This window comes from Nasonia vitripennis (assembly GCF_009193385.2).
Source record: "Nasonia vitripennis strain AsymCx chromosome 1 unlocalized genomic scaffold, Nvit_psr_1.1 chr1_random0006, whole genome shotgun sequence".
In the NCBI taxonomy this organism is placed as follows: Eukaryota; Metazoa; Arthropoda; class Insecta; order Hymenoptera; family Pteromalidae; genus Nasonia; species Nasonia vitripennis.
Window position 1 is genome coordinate 422339 of NW_022279593.1, and position 24555 is coordinate 446893.

At 41.6% G+C, this 24555-nt stretch overlaps 1 protein-coding gene across 1 annotated transcript in view; it reads left to right on the forward strand.

The window, feature by feature from the left end:
- LOC100116789 (MORN repeat-containing protein 4 homolog) overlaps window positions 1-24555 on the forward strand; it is an 86084-nt gene that overhangs the window by 30154 nt on the left and 31375 nt on the right. The window contains exon 3 of the mRNA XM_031932371.2: window positions 1404-1513. Within this exon, the coding sequence (XP_031788231.1) occupies window positions 1404-1513 (110 nt within the window). The remainder of the gene's footprint in view (window positions 1-1403; window positions 1514-24555) is intronic.

Here is a 24555-nt window from a genome sequence, read left to right on the forward strand (position 1 = left end):
TTTTTGACCAATAGCTTTTTGGTAATCTTAACGAAAAGTTCAATTGCCTTCTGTCCTTTTATTGCTTCTACAGACATGCCTAAATCTATATAATTTTTTATTTATTCCTTAATTACTGGAATTATTATATAAAATTATCAAGCCACTTTTGATGTGCAAGCCGCACTCTTTATTTACTGGCCACCACTGACACTAATAAGATTATAAAAGAAGCTTATGATTTAAAAAATGCTCATAGTAATTTGATTACAAAGTGTCGAGAGATATGGGGCTGTCTACGATCCCCTCAAAAAAGAGAAAAATTAACTAAGTATCTTAAAAAAATTTTAAAAAAGCCCGTTGTGACGAGGTGGAATTCTTTGTATGATGCTCTTAAACAAATGTGTAGTGTAAAAGACAAGTTAATGGAGTTTGAAACTCATGTGCTTCTTCAGATAAACTTTATTTTAATTGCGAATGATTTTCATTATTTGGAAGAATATTTAGATATTATGAAACCGTTAGCTTGTACTTTAGATATATTGCAAGGGGATTCTTATTGCCATTTCGGATACGTATTACTAAGCTTATTGAATCTAAGAAGAAAGTGGCGTCTATTAGTCGAGTGTAACTAGTATTGATACTTATTGAACACGTTAAGAAGGATTAATTTTAGCTTTGGAAAAATGTTTCCATGGCTTTTTCAACATCAAGAACCGTGGCCAAGTAGCAGCAATTGCAAAGTGCACCTTGAAGTAGAAGTTCTTTAACCCCTGAAAGTTTTCCCTTTCAGCTGCCTTGTGGTCTGCTTCTAATTTATAAAACAACTCGCACAAATTGTCATAGCACGTGACGATTTTCTTCATGCGCTATTGACACTCGGGAAGAAATGCAGACTGTGATTTAATGGAGTTCGCTCGACACCGTTGTCACGGCGGAACTCATCTCCTCGGGTCTCAACGGAACGCCGCTAAAAGGGTCGATTGAAAATGATTAAAACCTTAATTATTTTTTAATACGGAATTATGATCTGGAATCGTTATGTAACAATCATAAAAGTTAATTGGTTTCAATCGGATTGAATCCATTAGATTATGAGTAGAAAAAGCATTAACTAATTAGATTAAATACAATTAAAACCAATTAATTTTTATAATCGGTTCAAATTGTAGCAATCGGTTTGAATTCGACAATTCCGAATCATAATACCGTATTGAAACAAATAAAGGTTTAAATCGTTTTTATTTGGCCATTTTTAGCAAGGCTGTTGTATTTGTGTACGATAGGCGCTATATTCAACAAAACTAAATAACATAGTAAACTATTGAAATAAAGATTGTCTAGACAAATTAATTTTTTAAGCTACTTTTTGTATTTTTCTAAGTATTTGATATAATTTTTAAATTTTATATACATTTTTTAAGATATGAAGGTGAATTTATGCAAGGATGGTTTCATGGTCATGGAATCTTTTGGAGGTCTGATGGGATGAAGTACGAAGGAGAATTCCGAGGTGGCCGCATATGGGGATTAGGTAAAATCTACATGTCTAAAAATATTTTTAACAATACATTTACGGATAGAATTTTTATTGGTGCTGCTAATAATAGTCTTATTATAAAAATTAAGGTTTCGTATATTTTAAAAATCATGGAAATCTTCAAAAACAGTCTACTAAACTCACTGGTTTAATCCTTTTATTAGTTTTATTAGTTTTCCTTGCAAAAAAAGACTGTTCGTGTCTTCATTAGATCATTATAAGAGATAAGCGGCCTTTACGGTATAGCTGCCCAATATTAAACTATTGAATTATCTAAAATTTTTCCTTGTAAAAGACGTTTCTTGGGCCGATTTCATACTCGGTTATTGAGTTTGATTAAACTTTCAAAGAAATGGCTCTGACGCAACAACCTCTCGAGATGAGGCTACTGCGAGGTGGTTGTCTACTGCAATTGCAGGCTTCCGACGCTGCTAATCTCCATCAGAGGCCGGCTCGTTGATGTCTACTTCCTCCTCCTCGTCCTCGAACTCGACGAGATCGTACTTTAGTCACGCTCCGTTTCAAGCTCTTTTCCGGACATGATTGTCTGATATATAATTTGTCAGCTGCTGCAGCTTTTGTTTGAGTACGGATTTTTCCTTCGGCTTGGTTTTAAGCGTGCTGGATGCTGAAGTGGCCCCAGTAGTCGTTGTTACTGAACTCCCTATAGCCGCGACAAATTCCTGTGAACCGATGATATGTGCAGAGGCCTGACCAAGTTCGGGGGAGTCGGCTATGATTGAGCTGGCGTCGTAACCACTCATGTCAAGATAGAAACATCTCGAATAAAAAAATGTATGATGTCTTGGAAGAAGAGAATGTAGATGTAGTTACTGTAGAGGAAGGCTCTGGCGTTAGTCAAACAACTAGTCGTGGATGTCGTCATTGCAATTGACGCAGTTGTCTTCAAGCTTGAGCGGTAAGTCTCGTAAAGTTAGGGACGAGGTTATACAGAGGGGCCACTGATTACACTATCGGTCTTATGCTTAATCAATTTGTCGATGTCCAGTGTCTAGTTCATCGTTGAGAACCGGGGCTTCTATAGACCGGTCCCATATTTAGTCTTATTAAGCAGTATATATAATTTCGAAATTTTTTAAACATTTTTTGGCAACTTTGAAAATATTGCAATTTTATTAGTTTTAACCGAAATAACTATTTGTTTTTTTTAACAATTGGATTTTTTCATGTGGGAAAGATCTGATGTATGTAGGAGGATGTATCTAAATGTACTAGTCTTTGCGGATCTGAACAGCACTAGTCTTTGTAGCAAATCTGAACCGTACTACTCTTCGTAGGGATCGACGATGTATTGAATAGGGCAAATTCAGGTTGACAGAAATGGTCTACGAGGTATCCGGTGACAGGGTCGACAGTATGAACGTCGTTTCCTTGAGTTTAATAAAAAATTGTAACAAAATTAGTCGAAACTTGTTACTTGGGAGGGGGGGGGGGTTGAAATAGCTGAACATGTATGTCGTGACGACAACGTGTGACGGTAGACAGTATGAACTTCGTCTTCTCAAATTATTTCGGTTATTACATATTTTTTACGTGAATTTAAGTATATTATTCTTAAGAAATGAGTAATTTACATATTACGCCAAACCAGCCTATGCAGTATATACACTATAGAGTATGTGAGCAGGCATGCGCGCGCAACTATAGCAATCGAGAGAGATAATCGCGACAGCGATAGTATAGTGCGAACTGTGACTCTACAAAGAGAAGTAGTTCGACCTTAGAAAGCTTAAGATGCCTTTAATTTCGTATTATGATTTTAATTTCTCCTTTAAGTCGTAAAATAATTGAAAAAAAATTCGTTAGCAAATGTAAAACAATCAGTTAAAAATGACAAGCATTAAAGCTAAGCAGATATGATTGAATCAGCTACGTGTGTCAGGATTTTTACAAAACAAGGTTGTTGGCAAAGTCTCTACCTGATAACTAATAATTCGATTGTTTCATCGATATAAGATGGGATGGCAAGTGGCCTGATAGAAACGATCAGCATATCATACTGATAATATGACAAATTTTATGGGCTGTGGCGATAATATTTCGATGTATATAGCGGTAAACCCTGTGACCTGGCAATACATTATCGGTACAATATGCCGATGATATGGTCTGTGGAAAAGTATATCACGATAACACCCCTAATATCTAGGAAATATTTTTTATTCGGGGTTCGCATATTGGAATCGGTTTTTCGTCGATATCTCGTGAAGAAGGGCTTTTCGTGAAAAACGGACGAAATTTTCGCCCTATACATGGGGCTCGTACATCAAATTTCCATTCAGGTAGTATAGTCAGATTTTTTAATTTTGAGGTTTTAATCCTTTTATGTAACACACGAACGATTTTCGCGTTTTTCGTACCTATTAATAGGGACTAAAGTGACTCTTTTTTGACCGGCGGGCAAAAAAGTTATTTTAGCGGGAATAAAAACCTTTATTGCCCGCATATTCAAACAGCGGGCAATAATGGCCTTTATTGCCCGCTAAAAAGTCTTTATTGCCCACAAAATTTTTTTTTTGTAATTTAAAAAAAAAGTTGATTTTGATAAATTTGCATTATTTATTTATTTTATATAATGTTTGAACAAGACAAGAGCACGGTTGCCGTGCCAAAAAATAGTCACATCAGTCCCTCTTAACACGTACGAAAAAACGCGAAAATACGTCCGCGCTTTACATAAAATATGGTGTGCACCAAGGGCTAAGTGGGCTTTTTGGCCTCGTGGATTTTGCAGTACGAGCAAACTCCACACTCGGCCTAAAAAAGCCCACTTAGCCCTTGGTACACAATATACTATTTTTCATCGATATCTCATAAAGGGGGCTTTTTGAGAAAAACGGACGAATTTCCATTCAGGTAGTAAACTAAAATTTTTTTCATTTTTAGGTTAGGAATCCGTTTTCCGTTTTCGAAGTGATGCGCCCTTCCTACATCTTCATAGAGCTAGAGAATGACGTCTACAAGCGAGCTTTTCACAAATCACCTGAACACCTAGACATCATCTACAAGTAGTGATTCTCACGTCCAGACACCAAAAACTTTTTAGCGCACTAGGTAGATACATACTTGAGGCATAAATTTGTATTTTAAGGTGTGAGGTGGCCAAACTCGCGGAAATTTGAAAGTCTCCCACGCGGCCCGAAGGCCCGCACAACTAATTATTTTATACGTTTTCTCCGCGTTTTCTCGGAGGAAGTTCAGCGGAATCCTCTCTCCCTCGCTCGGGTTTGCAAGGGGGTAACCGGAAATTATAACTCTCGAGTTCTCTATTTACAGCACTTTATTCTCTCACCCGTCCTCCGATTCGTTACAAAATCTCTACGCATTCACTCTCTCTCTCTCTCTCTCTCTCTCTCTCTCTCTCTCTCTCTCTCTCTCTCTCTCTCTCATACACTCTCTCGCGTTCACCTCCGATCCCGCGTGTCGCGTCGCAGTCTCCGAACAAATGCACGCGAGCCACGCTGTCGCGACTGAAGCTGAATTTCCTCGACGATGCGGTTGTTGCTCGACGAAATCCTCGCGTCCGCGATCACGCTTCTCTCTTTCCACAATAAATCTCACAAAGGTTCTAACTCAAATTTCTCCGGCGCGTGTGTTCCGCTCGGGCGTCACACAAAAAATGCGCGTACGGGAGAAAACCGCGCTCTTCACCGCTCGCTCCGGCTTCTCCCATTCCTCGGTTCTCCTCGCGCGTGGTCCCATCGGCCGAAAACCGACGCGTATCAGCCTTGCACGGCTCATCTTCCCCGCTCCTCGTTGCCCCGACGGCGCGAAGCTCGGCTCAGCTCGGCGATTGGCGCACGCGCTCTCCTTTCACGCTCTCTCTCACTCGCACTCATACTATCCCTATCTCCGCACTGGCGCAGCAGTGCCACTCTACACGTTTCTCTGTTTCTCTTCTCTCTTCCTCGGCGCCGTCCTTCCTCCGCTCCGGTGATGTTCCATATTCACGTGCACTACGCGCACTCGCGATATACCTCGGGAAAAATAGCACAAAATTTGGAAGAGCCCTGGCAACTTAGCTGTCGCCAGTGGTTCTCCGCGTTCGGCTAACTTGCCTTCACGCGACGTGCAAAAGGCATTGTCGCAAAGGTTACGGTTCAAATAAACTCAATAGAGTTTACGAAATATTATCGCCTTATTATGGGTACGATATGGCGACTGAGTCGCCACGAAATATACCGAACAGTTAGTTTCGAGCCCATAAATTAAAGCGAATTTTCTACCAGGGTGTGCATTATTTTTTGATAACCACTTACATAGTTGATTTAGCTGCTGAACTTTGAAGCTTGACATTTTTCAACTGATTTCACTACATTTGCTAATGTTTATTTATAAGCATAGTTGCTAGTATTCTATCTTGTAAAGGGTGTGTTATAAACTGATTTCATACCCGTTTAATGCGTTTAATTTAAAGTTTAGAACTAATGACTTTGACACAAAACACTTCTCAAAAGGCCGCTACTGTATTGCGGTTGTATATATATATATATATATATATATATATATATATATATATATATATATATATATATATATAGTTGACCCCCTTTGACCTCTACAACTTCTGTCTAAAATATTTTTCTGTATCCAACCATAAATCTGAGATATTTCCCATAATAGATTAAAATAGGCCACCCTGTATATATATATATATATACAGTACAGATACAGAAAAATATTTTAGACAGAAGTTGTAGAGGTCAAAGGGGGTCAACTTTTCGTACCAACAACTTTGACCTTGAACTTGTTTTTGAAGGTCATTTCAAGGTCAGTATCATTTTTTTAAATAGGAAGACCTACTGTTGACTCCGGATTTGAAAAGTGCAGAAAGTTTTACGTTCAAAATGATATTTTGAACAAGGTCACGGAAGGTCATATGAAGGTCAAATTTACGAAAATTGTTAAATAATGTGTGTTAGCTCGGAATAACGGTAGGAAACATCTAAATGTTTTTTAAACACGTTGTCAAGGGTGGAGAGTTTCACTTTCTGGTTGCAATAACCTTGACCTTGAATTTGGTGCTCAAGGTTATGTCAAGGTCAAAATGATTTTTCAAGCGAGAACCCCTGCTTTTGATCTCCGATTTGGTAAAAATAAGAGAATGCCCGTTGGAAATGCTAATCAAGGTCATGGTAAGGTCGTGTCAAAGCCAATTTACTGTGCACTTCAAAAGTTAAAAATAAATATTTGAAGGTCAAAAGACATCAAAGACCTTGAATATCTGTCTAATTTTGAGGTAAAATTGTCTTTATAAATGGTTTTCTCGCGATTTTTGATACTTATCCGTTAGCCCGCCGCTCAAGTACGATCTCTAACACGGATAATAATATTTGCACAGGTGGTACTTAGATGCACAACTACGAATGTAGCAATACCCTTATCGAACCGTCACCGTCCGGTAAGACTTCACGGTGATTTTCACTCGCAAGATAATTAAAATAATATTCGAATATTTTCTCTCGACGTGCAACCCGTACTCGAACGGTGACCGTTCATTTATCTTTATACAGTAGTTAATTTTGTAAAAATATAAAATGGCTGATTACCCCCCCAATGAAATTGTGGACATGGTTATGATTTTAGGAGAGTACCGAGGTGTTTATGTTCGTGCAGCCGCAATTTACGCTGAACGTTATCCAAATAGGCGACATCCAACTTACATTACCATTCGAGATCTAACAAAGGTATCATGCTTACCACATCACATTAATTCAAGAACTAACGCTTCGGCATTTTGCACAACGTCTTCAGTTTTGTCAATGGGCATTACAGCATCCAGAGTTGTTCACATTTGTTATGTTTTCAGATGAAGCAACTTTTAAAAACACTGGGGAACTAAACAGACATAACTGTCATTACTGGTCAGATGTGAATCCACTTTGGCACAGAACAGTTGATAATCAACATCGTTGGAGTTTAAACGTATGGTGTGGAATTGTAAATGGATATGTAATTGGTCCTTATTTTTTTAACGGCAATGTCAACCAACATAATTTTTTGGAATTTTTGAGAGACCATTTACCTGGCTTGCTTGAAGATGTCAATTTAGAGACCAGGCAAAGAATGTGGGTGCAATTGGATGGTGCACCACCACATTTTGCACGGATTGTAAGAACCTTTCTTACCGAACGGTACCCAAACCAATGGATTGGACGTGGAGGTCCAGTTGCATGGCCTCCTAATTCGCCTGACCTAACTTCACCCGACTTTTACCTTTGGGGATATTTGATAAACACTTGTTACGAACAGCAACCAACGACACGAGAAGACATGATGGAACGCATACGAACAGCTTGTGCAGAAATTCCAAGAAATGTCTTGCTTTCCACGGTAAGACATTTTTTTAGAAGAATTCAACTTTGTATCGACGCAAACGGTCGTCAGTTTGAGCACATACTCAATGGTTAGAAGTGAGAGGCAAGGGGACTCACGGTAAACAATCACCCCAGAGAGAGGCAAGGGGACTTACGTTCAACAAGCACACCAGTGAGAGGCAAGGGGAACTCACTGTAATAAAGCACCCCAAAGGAAACATAATCCTATTACATCCACGCCGTTGTTTCTGGGTAACGCTAAAAATAGGAAGTAAAAAGGTTTGAGAAAGTCATAGGTACTTGGCTGATTTTCTATCTTTTAAAAAATGTAAAATACCAAATAAGAAAGATTTGTCTTAAAAAAATAAATGGATTTCATGTAATTTTTTGATATTTTAGGATAATTTTACCTCAAAATTAGACAGATGTTCAAGGTCTTTGATATCTTTTGACCTTCAAATATTTATTTTTAACTTTTGAAATGCACAGTAAATTGGCCTTGACACGACCTTACCATGACCTTGATTAGCATTTCCAACGAGCATTCTCTTATTTTGACCAAATCGGAGATCAAAAGCAGGGGTTCTCGCTTGAAAAATCACTTTGACCTTGACATAACCTTGAGAACCAAATTCAAGGTCAAGGCTATTGCAACCAGAAAGTGAAACTCTCCACGCTTGACAACGTTTTTTAAAAACATTTTGATGTTTCCTACCGTTATTCCGAGCTAACACACATTATTTAACAATTTTCGTAAATTTGACCTTCATATGACCTTCCGTAACTTTGTTCAAAATATCATTTTGAACGTAAAATTTTCTGCACTTTTCAAATCCGGAGTCATAAGTAGGTCTTCCAATTTAAAAAAATGGTCTTGACCTTCAAAAACAAGTTCAAGGTCAAAGTTGTTGGTACGAAAAGTTGACCCCCTTTGATCTCTACAACTTTTGTCTAAAACATTTTTCTGTATCCAACCATAAATCTGAGATATTTCCCATAATAGATTAAAATGGTCCACCCTGTATATATATATATATATATCACACCAGTATGACATACAGTAAATAAGTACTGCCAATCTTTGCGCATATAGCTTGCTTAAGTTCAGTAAAAATACTTTTTGGAAATATTGAATTCAAATCATATTTCATTAACATCTATTGTATGTTCATTTAAACAATGCATTCAAAATTTTTGAATTTTAATTTTAAACTTTTTTGACGATTTCATCCGTTTCAGATTCACAAGATTTAAAACTTGATAGTTTGATCAATTTGGTATTCGAAGTTCTGATATACGACACTCTGTATAAATAATGCAAATGGTGAATCAAAGTTATAAAAGAAATGGTGTAAAGTAAATATAAAGTCTTAAGATATTCTCTAAATACGATAACTTTATTTTTACAGAGTTATTCTTTCATCAATCTCTTCTTTTTCGAGATTTTGAGAGATTTTGATCGGATCTTTCTGATTATTATATATCTTTTGCTATAAGAAAATTGCTCCTGCAGCAAAATAATTAAGCTTTGAAATATTTAAAATATCATTCACATACTGTATTTTAAAACAATATTTTATTTATTGGAACAATGAATTTCGTAGGAGGAAGCTACGTGCCAATGAATTAGCAGCAGTTTTTACTTGCATAAACTCAAATTAAAATCTAATTTTTTTTCTCAGTTTACATTCTCACACACAGGCACACAGACAAAATCAAAAATAAAATTTTCACTTCCAGTAGACGATGTCCAGGTGTCAAAATCACCTCCCGGATAGCGATGGTTTATTATACAACACACTTAGTATACAAAAATGTACCAAAAGAAAATCTCCATGCATGCGCAACTTTGTATATAAATAGCCAGGACAGTGCTTTTATAGCTTAGTCTGTTTTTGCTCTTTAAAGCGGAGAGATCGGTAAAACATGAAAATATTTTGAAAATATAGTTACAATATTTTTCTAATTCATTTTTTAGAAGAATGATAAGCGTGATTATTAAACTATAGAAGACCAAACATTGTTTAACAAGTCACTTTAGACTTTATCGATTTCCATATTGCATTGATATTTGTATATACAGATTACGCATGCGTAACTTTGTATATAGATAGCCAGAACAGTCCTTTTATAGCTCAGTCTGTTTTTGCCCTTTAAAGCGGAGAGATCGGTAAAACATGAAAATATTTTGAAAATATAGTTACAATATTTTTCTAATGCACTCTTTATTTCGAAGAATGATGAGCGTGATTTTTTAAACTATAGAAGACATTATTTAACAAGTCACTTTAGACTTCATCGATTTCCATATTGCATCGATGTTTGTATATACAGTCTACGCATGCGCAACTTTGTATATAATGTAACTGGGGTTTTCGTGCTACTTCAGTTATGGTGCGATCCCTCGCCCGGGGCTTGGATAATAATCCGGTGGCGCCAAGCGCTCCTCATGAACGCCAGAGTCTCGCGAATCTTTGTTTCCCGGCGCGAGGTTTTTTTTCGACGTGATTTGTGCTTGGCTAGCTGCAGCCCCGAAAAACGGTAAAGAGAGGGCGGTTCGGAATAATAGAGACACGTGGTTTATCAGACGGAACTGTATTTTCTTAATATATTCTTACAACTTATAATCGACTCAAACATATCACTAAGATAACCCGTGAACAAAGGCAACTCCGACAAGCAAATACCCGTACACGAATTATATCCCGCGTGACTCACGCGCGTCTCAAGGCTCAAGAAGCAACTCAATCACACACACTAGCTCGCACTTTTCGTTTCTCACTCACTCACATATTTACGTCGCACGTGAATTCCGCAAACGCCGAACGACTTATCTTAGAATTGCCCGACCACCTTACGCCTCGTGCGTCCAGGTGTCGGCGCCAAGTGTTAACCTACGTTTTCACAAAATAACTCTACACTTCTATCATAAAAATTCTTAATTCTACACTTCGCTTATTACTCGAGAAGATAATAACCCTTATAAATGAAAAAACCCTTTATTCAACGGAACACAATAAAAAAATATAAAGAGATAAAGACAGCGATCTGGAGACGCATGCTTGAGATAACCTTTTCGTTCGCGAAACCGAACGTGGAACTGACGTTTACTCGCGAGATGGATACGACCGGAGAAAACATAAAACGATTCACTGACCTTAAATCCTTTTAGCTGAAACACCGGGTGAAGTTAAAGTTTAGGCACGTCCGTTCGGCAGCAGTAAAGGCAGGCGAGTGTCGGCTTGAGCGCTCGTGGCTTGCGGCCGCCACTCTGCTCTCACTAGCCGCCGTACCACGCGGGCGCTGATTGGTCAAGGCTTCGTGGCTTGACGGCCCGCTCGCTCGTAACACTATCGGTTCACGCGTCGTTGCCGAGTCGCGCAGTCGCGCGTGCACGCAGATAGCTCCGCGGACACAATGTCGAAGTAGATAGCCGCGAAATTCAAATTCTCGTAGCACACAGACAGCCTTTTACCTGCAGACAACCAAGATAACTCTTAACTGCGGAACCCGTAGTGACTCTTAATGCCCCGTCGTCAGGGCCCTTGACTCGGGCGACATCTATCACTACGAACGTGAGACGCTATAGTTCTTGTTCCTGGCGTTCGTGCGGGCGAGCTGCCATTATGCTGGTTCTGCTGCATCAGACGCTCACGTAGGTAGACCCCACAAAGGGCTTCGCCAGCTGCATTGGCTGTCTTACGGTGCGCGATGCGGACTTGAACGCCCTGTCGAGGTGAAAGGTCGCTGCTGCTGCGCCAACGTTGCTTGTCGTCTCCTCGCATCTCTCACTCACGAGTCGGTGACGTGCGTTGTCCTTTTCGTCCGTCGCAGCCACTGCTCCTCTCTTGTCGTTTACTACAAAAAATAAACGACGCACTTAGACACGTTCACTCACTCATTCAGACAGGTAGCCTAGAGACGCTCTACCCCGACCGCGTCAAACGTCGTTGTTACACGGCGAAATTTTGCCGTGTTACAATAAATAGCCAGGACAGTGCTTTTATAGCATAGTCTGTTTTTGGCCTTTAAAGCAGAGAGGTCGATCAAACATAAAAAAATTTCAAAACTATAATTTCAATATTTTTATAATTTATTGCTTCCTCCTAGAGGAAGCTTTGTAATAGTAAAATTTTGAGTTTCGTCAAAACTTCTAGAAAATACTTTTTGGTGTGTTAGAAGTTCAAATCATGTGTTTTTAGAAAATGTCCGTATGGATGGGTGTGTGTGTGTTCTTTTTTTTTTTTTTATAAGGCGTAGGCAGAGCACGCTCGGCCCAAGTGGCCATACGAAACCAGTAGCGCACCGGAACCATCGTTAGACATTTCTTTGGTGGGGACTGTTCATTAGCCTGATAGGGCTATCCAAGGATTGTTTGACATTTACATACATCCCCCATCCACCGTAGTGATTAGGGGTTCAGGATCAAACTCGTCTACTTCTTTCTGCATCGTCCGGCCATCTACTTCCTACAGCATCGTCCGTTCATCCTCTGGCAGTCTCAACCCTCGCCCTATGTTCCTCTGCATCAGGCAGGGGAGCTGGGCTCAGCTCAACCTACGTTCCTCTGCATCGGGTGGGGGAGTCTTGGCTCAACTTAGTTACCTATGTTCCTCAGCATCGGTCTAAGGAGCAGATATACGGACGGTAGTCTCATCGTCTCGGGATTCCGTAAACTGGCCCTTGCCGTATCCTCACTTCTAAGTTTTCTCATTACGGTGGCCGCGAACGACGCCACAACCTTCCAGTTATTGGTTGACTTCAGCATCAGCCCAACGAAGTTCTCGGGCGTGACGGCTTCACCTAAAGTTTCTAAGAGAATTCCTCTTTCTGCGGCAAATCGTGGACACACTGTGATGATGTGTTCGGCATCTTCGAGGGAATTCGGGCAGGTAGCTTCTTTGTCCAACTTGAAGCGGTGCAGGTAATACCTGAAGCAGCCATGCCCCGTCAGTAGTTGGGTGAGATAAAAATCCAGATCGCCATGTCGTCTGTTTATCCATACTCCTATATTAGGCACCAGACGGTGTGTCCATCATCCTTTTGTTGACGCGCCCCATCTACGCTGCCACGCTTCCAGAGTGCGTTGACGCTCCTCCTTTTTAATTTGTGCCCTTGTCGACTCTTCTTCTTGAAGCCTCTCAAAGAGCCTTGCCCTTTCTTCTGCTGCAAGATCCAGCGGAAGAATTCTCGCAAGGACCTCGATAGCATCGCTAGAGGTCGTTCTGTATCCGCTAGTGACGCGTAAACAGGCCCGTCGGCATACTGATGTAACATCTTTAGTGTACATCTTCACCGTTGCTACTTGATGCCAGACCGGGGCGGCATACAGTGTAATTGAGTCAATCACGTGTGCCAGCAGCTGTCTCTGTGTTTGCCGTGGTTCGCCTATGTTGGGCATCAGTCCCGCTAACGCATTCGCCACCTGCGATGCTTTCCTGCCGACTCTTTTAAGGGGTTCATCGAATCTTAATCGGGCGTCGATTTGTACTCCAAGGTATCGTATGGAGGGCGCCGAGATAATATCGCTGCTTCCAACCCTTAGAGTAATGGTCTCTACTTTTTTCCGGCTTGTGACCAGGACCGACTCCGTCTTGTGGTCTGCCAGTTGGAGACCAGCTGTCGTGAGCCAGCTTCTGACGCTGCTAATTGCGTCTTTAGCGTCTTCAATAATCTCCTCCAACACTCTACCGGTCACTACTATCGCAATGTCATCCGCAAATCCAATAATCTTAATATTGGGAGGTACCGGAATCCTCAATACCCCGTCATACATGATGTTCCATAGTGGTGGGCCCATGACTGACGCCTGCAGTAATGCCGTGTTTCACAATACCGTCATCCGTGCGATATTGTAGTGTCCTATTGCTTAAGTAGCTTGCCACTATTTTCCGAATATAATTTGGTACCCTTAGGCCTTCTAAGGTAGTGATGATTTGGGGCCAACGTGCAGAGTTAAAGCATTTTTAACGTCCAGGGTAACGATAGATCCTCGCTTCCATCTCTTGCCGCTAATTGCCTCGCGTACTGTGTTAACCATTAGCATGATCGCGTCTGTGGTGGATTTGGCTTTGCAAAAGCCGAATTGACGTTCTGATAACCCTAAAGGCCCCTCGGTGAAATCTTCAAGTCGTCCGACTATGATTTTTTCAAGAATCTTCCGTGGGTTGTCTAACAAGCAAATAGGCCTGTAGGACGACGGATCTTCCGGTGGTTTGTCACCTTTTGGCAGCAGGACTAGCTGTTGTAGTTTCCAGCGTTCGGGAAAGATGCCCTCCTGAAGGCACGCTTCAAAAAATACTCCAGGGTTAACTTTTGTTGCCAGCTTGAAAGCCTGGTTTGGGACGCCATCTGGGCCGGGTGCAGCTGCGTCCCTGGTCTTTGCACAGGCTCTTCTGAGTTCCTCTTCAGATAGAGGTGAGATACTATCTGGTGATGGGGCTTTCCAGTGAACTTCACATTTATCGTTTTTGGGAAAGAGGACTTTAATTATAATTATAATTATCCGGCTCAAGGATTCAGCTTCGGATGGTGGCGCTGCTACTTTGCCCTTGAGTCGCGCCATGACCGCTTTGTAAGGACGACCCCACATGTCCCTGTTTACTTCCTCACAGAGTTCTGAATTACAGCGTTTTTGCTCGCTTTTATTGCTTTATGGAGCCTCTTCTGTGCCAGCAGGTATTGTTCCCTTAAGTTTCCTCGATCGTTCTGGGCTCTTTGAGCGAGTCTTCGTGCTCGATGGCATTTCTTGCGCAGTTCAGCTATTTCACTTGTCCACCAATATGTTTCCTTGTGCCCTTTTTTCGTTTGTATGGAACGTGTCATGGATGCATTACACGCCTCTGTAACAAGAGCCATAAGAGAGTCGGCCATGGAATTGGGTGTACCCGCATTGAGCCCTTCTCCTTCCATCATGACCTCAAAAGCTTCCCGATCTAGTGATTTGGCGTTCCATTTACGCATATTATACGTCTTTGGACAACTCGCAGTCTTGTTTCTATCAACTATTTCGTACAATATAACTCGGTGGTCACTGTGCGTATATTGATCGCTTACTTTCCACTTCTGCAGGTAAGTGCTAAGATCGTCGCTTACAAAGGTCAGATCAATTATTGAGGTTTGTTCGCCTCTAACAAACGTTGGTTCAGAGCCCGTGTTCATGAGACAGACCTCAAGTCTTGTCAGACTTTCAAGGAGTATGTTTCCTCTGTTGTTAGTTGAGGTACTCCCCCAGACGATGGACCACGCATTGAAATCTCCGGCAATAATTAGGGGCCTTTTGTTGGCTGCTTCATCCTCTACTCTGGTAAATAGCATTGCGAACTGGGTTCCCAACGAGATCCCGCATGAATTAGGCGGACGCGAAAGAGCAGAGACAATAGTAGAGAAAACTACTAATCTGATAACTGAGATCTGCGATGCGACCATGCCCAGGGTGTCTACCAGCCACCAGAGAAGACCGGTGTACTGGTGGACAAACGATATTGCGGAGCTTAGGAAAGAAAAGTTCTACTCTAGAACAAGGGCTCAAAGAGCCTGGAAGCAGAAAAGACCTGAAGCCGGAGACCTTTCCAAAAGACAGGACGAATCGCGAAAAATTCTCAGAGACGCGATAAAAGAGAGCAAGCACCGCTGCTGGACGAAGATCATCGACGACGTCGAGAAAGATCCATTCGGCGATGGATACGCGATTGTTACACGAAAGATGGGCGAAATGAAATGCACGGAACCCATGGAAGCTGAAACGATGGAAAAAGTAATCGATGGGCTGTTCCCCACACATTCCATCAGACCCCAGACAGAAGCGGCGGAAATACCGGCAGACGAGATACCTCTTTTTACAGAAGGCGAACTCATCGCGGCAACTTCGTCCCTTAAGAGTGGCAAAGCACCGGGACTGGGTGGCATCCCTGCGGAAATGCTCAGGATCGTCGCGTCTCAACGGTCTGAGCTGCTCTTGGAGATGTACAACCAGTGCCCGGTGCAGGGAGTTTTTAGCTCGCGGTGGAAAAGAGCAAGACTTGTACTGATTGAAAAACCGAAAAAGGAAGCGGATACGGATACGTCCTATAGGCCACTGAGTCTTTTAGACACAATGGGAAAGACGGGGAAAGCACTGGTTAAACCGCGAATACTAAGTGCTGTACGCAAAGCAGGAGCGCTTTCCGATAAACAGTATGGCTTTAGAAAAGGACGATCCACCATAGGGGCCGTTAGAGAGTTAACAGACACGGTAAAGAAAGTAGAGGAAGTTAGACACGAGACATCGTGATTCTGGTAACGTTAGACGTAAAAAACGCGTTCAACTCGGCAAGATGGACCAACATACTTGCTGCCTTAGAATCATTCGGTATGCCGCGATACATTGTGCGTCTTACGGAAGATTATTATCTGAGGGACCGGGTTATCGAGTATGATAGGAAAGAAGGGCGCAGAAGAAGGCCTATAACTGCAAGAGTTGCGCAGGGTTCGATCTTGTTATAGATTCGATCACTTATATATATATATATATATATAAGTGAATATGTACTCAAACAATAATTATAAGTCAAGAACAAACCGTAAGAACAAACAACACTTTCGTAAGTAAGAAAATCAATAAAAAGATATGATGAATAAGACTAGGAATTAAGATTCTTTTTTTTTGCAAAATAAATGAATTTACAAATATGAATACGTATCGTGATATGTTAATACTAGGATCTGAGACAGCTATCGAGAGGAAAAATTTCAGAACGATTAAGAGTTAATGAATAAAATAAAAATTTTAAAATGTAAGGATTCAGTACAGAAGTAGCTAAATAAGGGTGACAACTGTACTAAGTTCATAAACAAAAAAAATATCATAACAAAAACAATGTAATCCAAAATGCTAATAAATGATCAATGTTGTGTAAGCAAGAAAGAAAAACGAATTAAAAAAACAGGCTATTATAACTGCCTACAAAAAAAAAACAAGAAAGGAGTATTTAATTGGATATGCGAGGAAACAGCACGGGATAAACAATTACAAAAATTTGCGTACATAAAAATATATTGTCATTTCCAATAATTTTGCTTAGAATTTCACAAATTACAGTTGAGTACTATAAATCTAAAATCATCGGCGGGGAAATAGAGAGCCTTGGTCGGATCCGGAACCCATGGCTGAAACAATAAAAACAAGAGAGTAAATTAATCAAACAATTAAAATAGAAACCATAAGAAGTGAGATAAGAAGAAATTACTTACACCAGTGCCAGTGAGCTGGATCCGGAGAGGACAAGCTTTCGTCGGAGCGAAACAAACGGAACAGATCACGTCAGCATCTTCAGGAAAATTCCAAAAGTAATTATGGCATCGGAGCCAAGTGACCCGTCGAGCCTCGGGGGTCAACTCGTCGAGCTCAGGACAATAATCCACGGAAAAATAGCCAAACTGTAATCAAGATTTCAAAGCCGTGAGTACGAGGCGAAGTAAAAAAAAGAGGCAGGTAGAAAAATTTCAACAATTACAACTTACCCCGCGGGAATTTCCGTCATCGGCCTCATAAAGATAATGCGCAAAGCTAAGGTTCAAATATTGTGCAGGGATTTTTTTTTATTCATAATATTATTTTACATTAAGTGTAATAAAGTACATGTAGCCTCAATAAAAACGTACATTTTAAACTTTATAAAAGATTGAACTACACCTATATTAATCTTTAAAAACTGCCCGATGTTCGGAAAAGATTAAAATGATTATTTAACATTGTTGTGGGTTGCGTCAAACGATTAAATTTATCAAATTACACTTTTGTGTGTATAAATCTTATTTCGACCTCTTATATATTGTTATGGGTTGTGTGACTCATCGACTCTTCGACGATTTGTTGCACAATCTCCTCTGCTAACTCCCTGATGTCGTCCATCTTGCGTTCAGCCGTCTATGTGGGAAGAAGGGAATTATGAGTGGAGAATGGGACGGTATACAGAAGAATGAAGCTCCCTAATCGCATGATTTTAATTGTCAACCGTACCCGCCACCTTTTGCGCTCGCGTTTTCCTAGGAGACAAACTATTCGGAACGTCACGCGGTTTATTTTTCGAACCTTTCGGTCTTCCGCGTTTCGCTTTGTCTACCTCGACGCTTACGGTGTTTGTCGGGTTTACAATCTTCGCCGGTGGTGTTTTGCGTTTTACAAGTAACCGCGTTTTCCTCGGCCTACCTCGCTTTTTCGGTCGCTCGCTACTTGCGTTAGATTCTTTCGCTTCTTCAATTTCTTCATTGTTGACGGACGTAGTCCTGATGTCGTCTACTTGATCAGTAACTTCACAGCCGTCTGCTACTGCGACAGGCTCACCGTCGTTTTCTTCTCTATTCTGATACTTTTTCAAATATTCGACAGCAGTCGGTCCATCAACCGTTCCGTTTCGGTCAACTAGTTCGTAAATACCTGGGCTCAGTATACGACTGATTTTGAAGGGGCCGATAAACGGTGGAGCTAATTTAGCTGACACTCCCTCCGCTGCTGATGACAGTACTCTATTCTTCTTCCAAACTTCGTCGCCTACTGAGTACTCCACGTTTCGGTGTCGGCTGTTGAAATATTTGGCCTGGCGCGCTTGCGCTTCTTGAGCGTTATCGTTAGCCGCTTCTTGGAGTTCTCTCAGCTTCTCCATCCTAGCCTTCCATTCAGATATAGCGATCTGATCTTCGTTGGCTATAGCTTCAATCTCCTCTTGTCGAAGCAGAGATTTGGGGTGGCTCGGCTGTCTACCAAAATTCAACATCGCCGGAGAAGTCTGGAGTGAGTCTTGTGTAGCTGTGTTCATACTGAATGCGAACTCTGCTATATTTTCGTCCCAGTTTTTATGATGACCCTCGATATATTCGCGGATCAGCGTTTTAATCGTGCGGTTCGCACGTTCTACGGTGTTAGGCTGAGGGTGATACGGTGGTGCGTACGTATGGTGTACTCCCCGTTCCTCTAGGAATTTATCCATAGCCTTATTTCGGAACTCTGTTCCGTTGTCGGAAAAGAAGACTTTTGGCGTTCAGAACCGTAGAAAAACCCGTTCATTCAAGTTTTTAATGATGGTCTGAGCGTTGGCCTTTCGTATAGGTATGCATTGTACCCACCTGGTAAACATGTCTTGAAACACCAGTAAATATTCATAACCGTGAGTAGACTTTGGTAGCGGACCCATTACGTCACCAGCAACTGTTTCCCATGGACGCGAGAAGTTGCGACTGCCCATCTGACCAGCTGGTTTTCTTTGTTCATCTTTGCATTGTTGACAGATCAAGCAGCTTCGGACGTAATTTGTCACATCTTTTTTCATCGATGGCCAATAGTATGACAGGGCGACTCTTTCTTGCGTTTTCTTGCGGCCGAAATGACCTGACGTCGCTTCGTCATGACACTCGTTCAAAACTTGAGCTCTTTTCTCTTTCGGAAGTACTAATTTCCAAGCATTCTCATCTTCGAAAACATCATCGACGAATGCGTCAGGCCGGTAGGTATATAATTTTCCACCTAATAACTTCCAGCCAGGAAATTCTAGCGGGTTATCAGTTACTTCCTTCTTTAATTCGATGTACCATTTGTCAGTTGTTTCGTCCTCTGGTGTAATACTCGCAATAATCGGACGTGTCTCTTCTGCGTGGTCTCCTTCGTAAAGTCTCGACAGCGCATCGGGAACCACATTCATTGAGCCCTTGCGATGTTCGATCGTGTAATCATATTCCTGCAATTCAAGTGCCCATCTGGCTAAACGTCCAGTTGGATTTCTTAAATTACTTAGCCACTTGAGACTGCTATGATCGGTAATCACCAGAAAATGATAACCTTCAACGTACGGACGGAATTTTTGTATCGCCCAGAGAACCGCTAAACATTCACGCTCGCTCGCTGAGTAATTCCGTTCCGCTGGAGTCATAGTGCGACTCGCGAACGATAACACACGTTCTTCCCCTTCTATCACCTGCGTTAAAACAGCACCAAGGCCTGTGCCAGAAGCGTCGCATTGTAGACAGAAGGTTTTATTAAAGTCTGGTCGGTGGAGAACCGGAGCGGATGCTATCAGCATTTTAGTTTGCTCGAACGCGCGTTCTTGGTCCTCCCCCCAAACGTAGCTTGTTCCTTTCTTAAGCGGTCGATTTAAAGGTTCAACTATCGTTGCAAAATCTTTGAGGAACTTCCTGTACCACGACGACATTCTCAAAAACCTGCGCAGTTGTTTTAATGTCTTCGGAGTCGGGTACTCTATAATCGGAGCGATTTTATCCGGATCCGGACGAAAACCGTCCCTGTTGACGAGCACGCCAAGATACCGCACTTCCGATTGACAAAAATGACTTTTCTCGCGATTTATAGTCAATCGTGCTTTGGCTAGCATCGTCAGCACGATCTCTAAGACTTTTAAATGGTCTTCGAACGTTTCGGTATAGACGATAATATCGTCCAAATAGCTGTAACAGTGTGGTTCGAGATCGGGCGTAATCAAGGAATCGATCATACGCTGGAAGCAGGCAGGAGCACCAGCTAAGCCGAACGGGAGACGTTTCCATTGGAACAACCCCATTCCCGGGACCTTGAATGCTGTATACGGTCGACTTCCCTTTTTTATTTTTATCTGATGGTAAGCGTTACTCAAATCTATCGTAGATATGTAACGAGCACATTGAAGCTTACTCAAGATAGTATCCATGAAAGGTAGGGGGTAAGCGCTTACTTTGGAAACTTTATTTAATTTGCGGAAGTCGATGCACAATCGACGCTTTCCACTATTACCCTTTATCACCATCACGACGGGACTAGCCCAGTCGCTGAACGAAGGCTCGATGATATCTGCTGCTAGTAACTCTCTTACTTGAGAAAAGAGCATTTCTTCGAGTTTCTTCGAAACCGGATAGAATTTCTGCTTGATCGGACGACATGTCTCTACCTCTAGATCGAACTCCACCAAGTTCGTAAAGCCGAGCGGCCCATCATCTTTAGGAATTAACCGATCGAGTAATTCTTCTAACATCCGTTTCTGGCCTTCATGCAAATCCTGCAGGCCAATCGAAGCTAAGACCGGACGAGTGGTTCCGTCTGTTACCGCTTCACAGGCGTTTATGACTTCGGTTGAATTTTCAACCGTTAACGTTCGTTCACGAGGGTTAAGCCTGGCGTCGAATTGTAGAACGAAGTCAGCGCCTAAATTGCACCCTTCACGTAAGTCAGGTACTACTAGCGTTGTAAGCGTCCTGGTTTGTCCACCGATCGTGAAGGGCAAGTCGACTGTTCCAGTCACCATTGAGGTTTTACCATCAGCCATGCAGGCGACTATTCCGTCACATGGTTTTATTTCTGCGTTACATGCACTGGCTAGTTGTACGGACGTAGCCCCGATGCAAGTTTGAGTGGCTCCTGGGTCGTAAAGGGCCCTGACCCTGAATTCACCACCTGCACCTGCAGCCACCAGCGCTGGTCGGATAAAACAGCGTTACTACTGGTCGCTGCACAGTGTGCTATTGCAGTCGGATTTAGTTATTCAGTCGACTGTGATGCCGAGATCCCTGAATTAACCTCGGGGTCAGTACGGATCTCGCTTACTGTTCCCCTTTGGCTTTTCCCGCACAATTGGGACACGTCTTCTTCGTAAAGCCCGGTGACTTACAAGTCCAGCAAGCTAGTTCTCTTTTTTCCTTGTTTGCTGAGTCACTCGAATTTCCAGACGGTTTATTGGCCTCCTTGGAGTCGGACTTATTTTTCACATCTGTCGGCACTGTGGACTTCGTCTGCTGATTTTCCGCAAAGGTTTTCTTCTTACCTGGGTAGATCTATTGGACCCTTTTTGGTTCTGACGGCCGTAGTTATCCTTCTTTGCTATTGAAGGGTAATTGTTGTTGACCCAAATCTTGAACCAGAGGGGTGGCTCCTTTGCATCCGTTGGACAGATAGCTGCTATCGCCGGCTGATTTTTATTCTTTGCCTTCTCCTGTGGATTATAAGCCGCTCCTGGTAGCATAGATTTCTCCGGAGTAGGGGGTGGCTTGTAACCTGATTTTGCTCTCGTCCGTTTCTCGGCACTCACAGCTTTACTCTTGAATTCGTTTAGAGTTTCGAATTCCATTCGACCGCAAATCAATTTTAACTCTGGATTCATATTTTGATATAAAATATCCAGCTGTTGTCGAACTGGTAGGGCATCCGGCATACGGTTGAATATCATGACCATGCTAACGTAGTAATCGTTTACGTCTTCGTGTGGTCCCTGCGTACGTGAACTCGCCTCCACAATTAGTTGTGAGCGCTCTTCGTCTGTCATGCCGTACGTTGCTCTGGCTTCCTCGCAGAAATCTTTCCACGTGTGCCATTTCGGACGTTCAACCCTAGCCCATTTCAATGCTCTTCCTGATAGTAAAGAGGTGGTGTGTGATAACGCGTCTAACAATTCTTCCTCTGAAATCCTTGGACGAGCTAGTTTCCTGCAACCTTCCACTAATCTGATAAACTCTTCTACATCTTCTGTTGACGTGCCTCCGAATTTTACATTCCATTTCCGTATTTTGTCGTTAATATCGGCGGAATTTTCTCTCAACGTATTTTGGAGGTTAGAGTCATAATATCTAGACGTATTAGGCTGTAGGTTGCTTGGCCCTTGTTCTGAAACCAGGCGATTCGGACGTATTGGCTGGTCCCCCTCTCTCCAAGCATTCCCACTCCTTTGCTGGGAATCACCAGTATTTTGTGGTTGGTTTATTCTATGCTGATCGCACGTCTGGAAACACTGGCTTTGATGGCATGTCAGTACTTGTGCCTGTTGTGCCATTCTGTTCTGTGAAAAGATATTCCTCTCGTAACTCGACTGTGGTGACGTATACGGAGGCTGAATCGGCCGTAGTTGGCCAGGCGTATGATTGTGTGGTGTCGACTGTTGACTTAGCCTTCGCTGAGGTTGCTGGTATATGTTGCTATCTTCTAATTCTGAAGTTGAGAGATTCTTGTTCGTTGGTTCGAAATACCTAGTCGTGTACGTATCATTAAAATCTACTTGTTTACTCTTGGTCTCTGCTGATGGTGGTGCATCTTCTTTCGACCGTGTAAATTCTGATGTTCTTAAACGGGTACTACACGCCGGAGGCTCTCTCTGAGCGCTGTTAGCTATGCGTAATTTCTTTATATATTCGCACGCCTCATCTCGTATTTTCTTATACTGTGCGATTTCGTCGTCTTTCTTTAATAGGTCGTCGACGACTCTTTTCGGTAAATTATACGTGCAGTCGTCGCTGGCTAAATACATCAGGAAATCGACGTTCGATGTTCTCTCTTATTCATCCGCTAATTCTGGGGGTTTCACGTCTATTCTTATTTGATCTGGATTTTTGAGGCTTTCCTCAACAACGTCATTCCCTACCGTGCTAGTATTATCGCACGGATTACCACCGAAAATTGTTGCTAACGGTTGTCGAAGCTGTTCTCTATGTGGTGGTTGACCGAACCCTATTGTTACTGGTTCCAACCAGCTGAATTCGTTTTCGACGCCGCTTGGGTTGCTGCAATCCGTAGGCTGATACGCCTGTTGCTCCTGACTTTCGGCATCAGGATTGCTGATTGCATTTCTTTGGTGCAAAATTCTTAGACTTATTTCATTCGCGTTCCGCTCTTCTTCTTCAAATATGCCGCTGACTTCCTGAGGCATATAATTTGTTATGTACGACGCGCGTCGTGTCGCCCGCGACCTAAATAACTCCTCCGAATTTAACAGGGTTAGCGACGGACGGAAGTCTTCTGGCGCGTAGTCACCTGCTAGGCACCTAAACAATCGACGCATTCTGTCTTCATCAGCCCCCCTATCCTGCAAACCTAAGAAATCTAACGCTTGACCTAACGTGTTCGTGTCCATCGATCTTACGTGGTCTTGTATCGCTACATGCGATCTGCTTAAGTCTATGTACGAGCCAGTTAAAGACATTGTGCTCATTGAGTATTCTGACATTTAATAGAAGCAGAGCCGAGTCAAATTCAGCACAACCTAAAAAACTCAGGATTCAACAATCCAAGTTACTCTCGAAGTGAATTTAATAATTAGTTGTCGACACTGGAACACACGTTTGCTTTTTCGATTAATACGTGTGATTTAATTTTAATCACTCAATTAAATTTTTGTAACGGTAACAATGATTTGTTTTTGAACCGCGATAAATTGCCTGACAGAGCAAGTAATCACGCACGTTTTGTGCTACAAGTTATATATATATATAACAACAATATCAAAACAACAACAAAAAGAATATAAAAACAACAATCGATTATTAAGTCGACAAATCTACCAGTATATTATATATGTCTGTTATATCAAATATTTTTCAACAAATATAAATAATAATACATTTTCATAAATATTTATAAATACAAATTATTTGTTATAAATCGCATTCTATATTTCAAATGAATATTTGTAAAAAAATTATTTATATTCATAAATGCATTTGTGATAATAAATGTTAGGAGGATAAACTAATATTTATTCATTCAGTGATAAATGTACAGTTTTCCACACCACCGTTGAGGTACTGTTTCAGGCGCGTTGGTTTTTTTTTATTATACTTTGAATTATTTTATGAGAAAAAATAGTAATACCAAATAATTCAACGACATGTTTAAATTAAATAATATTACATTATTTTTTCATAACTTAATTCAAAATATAACCGTGGTCCCATCGCCAGCAGCCCTACATACCA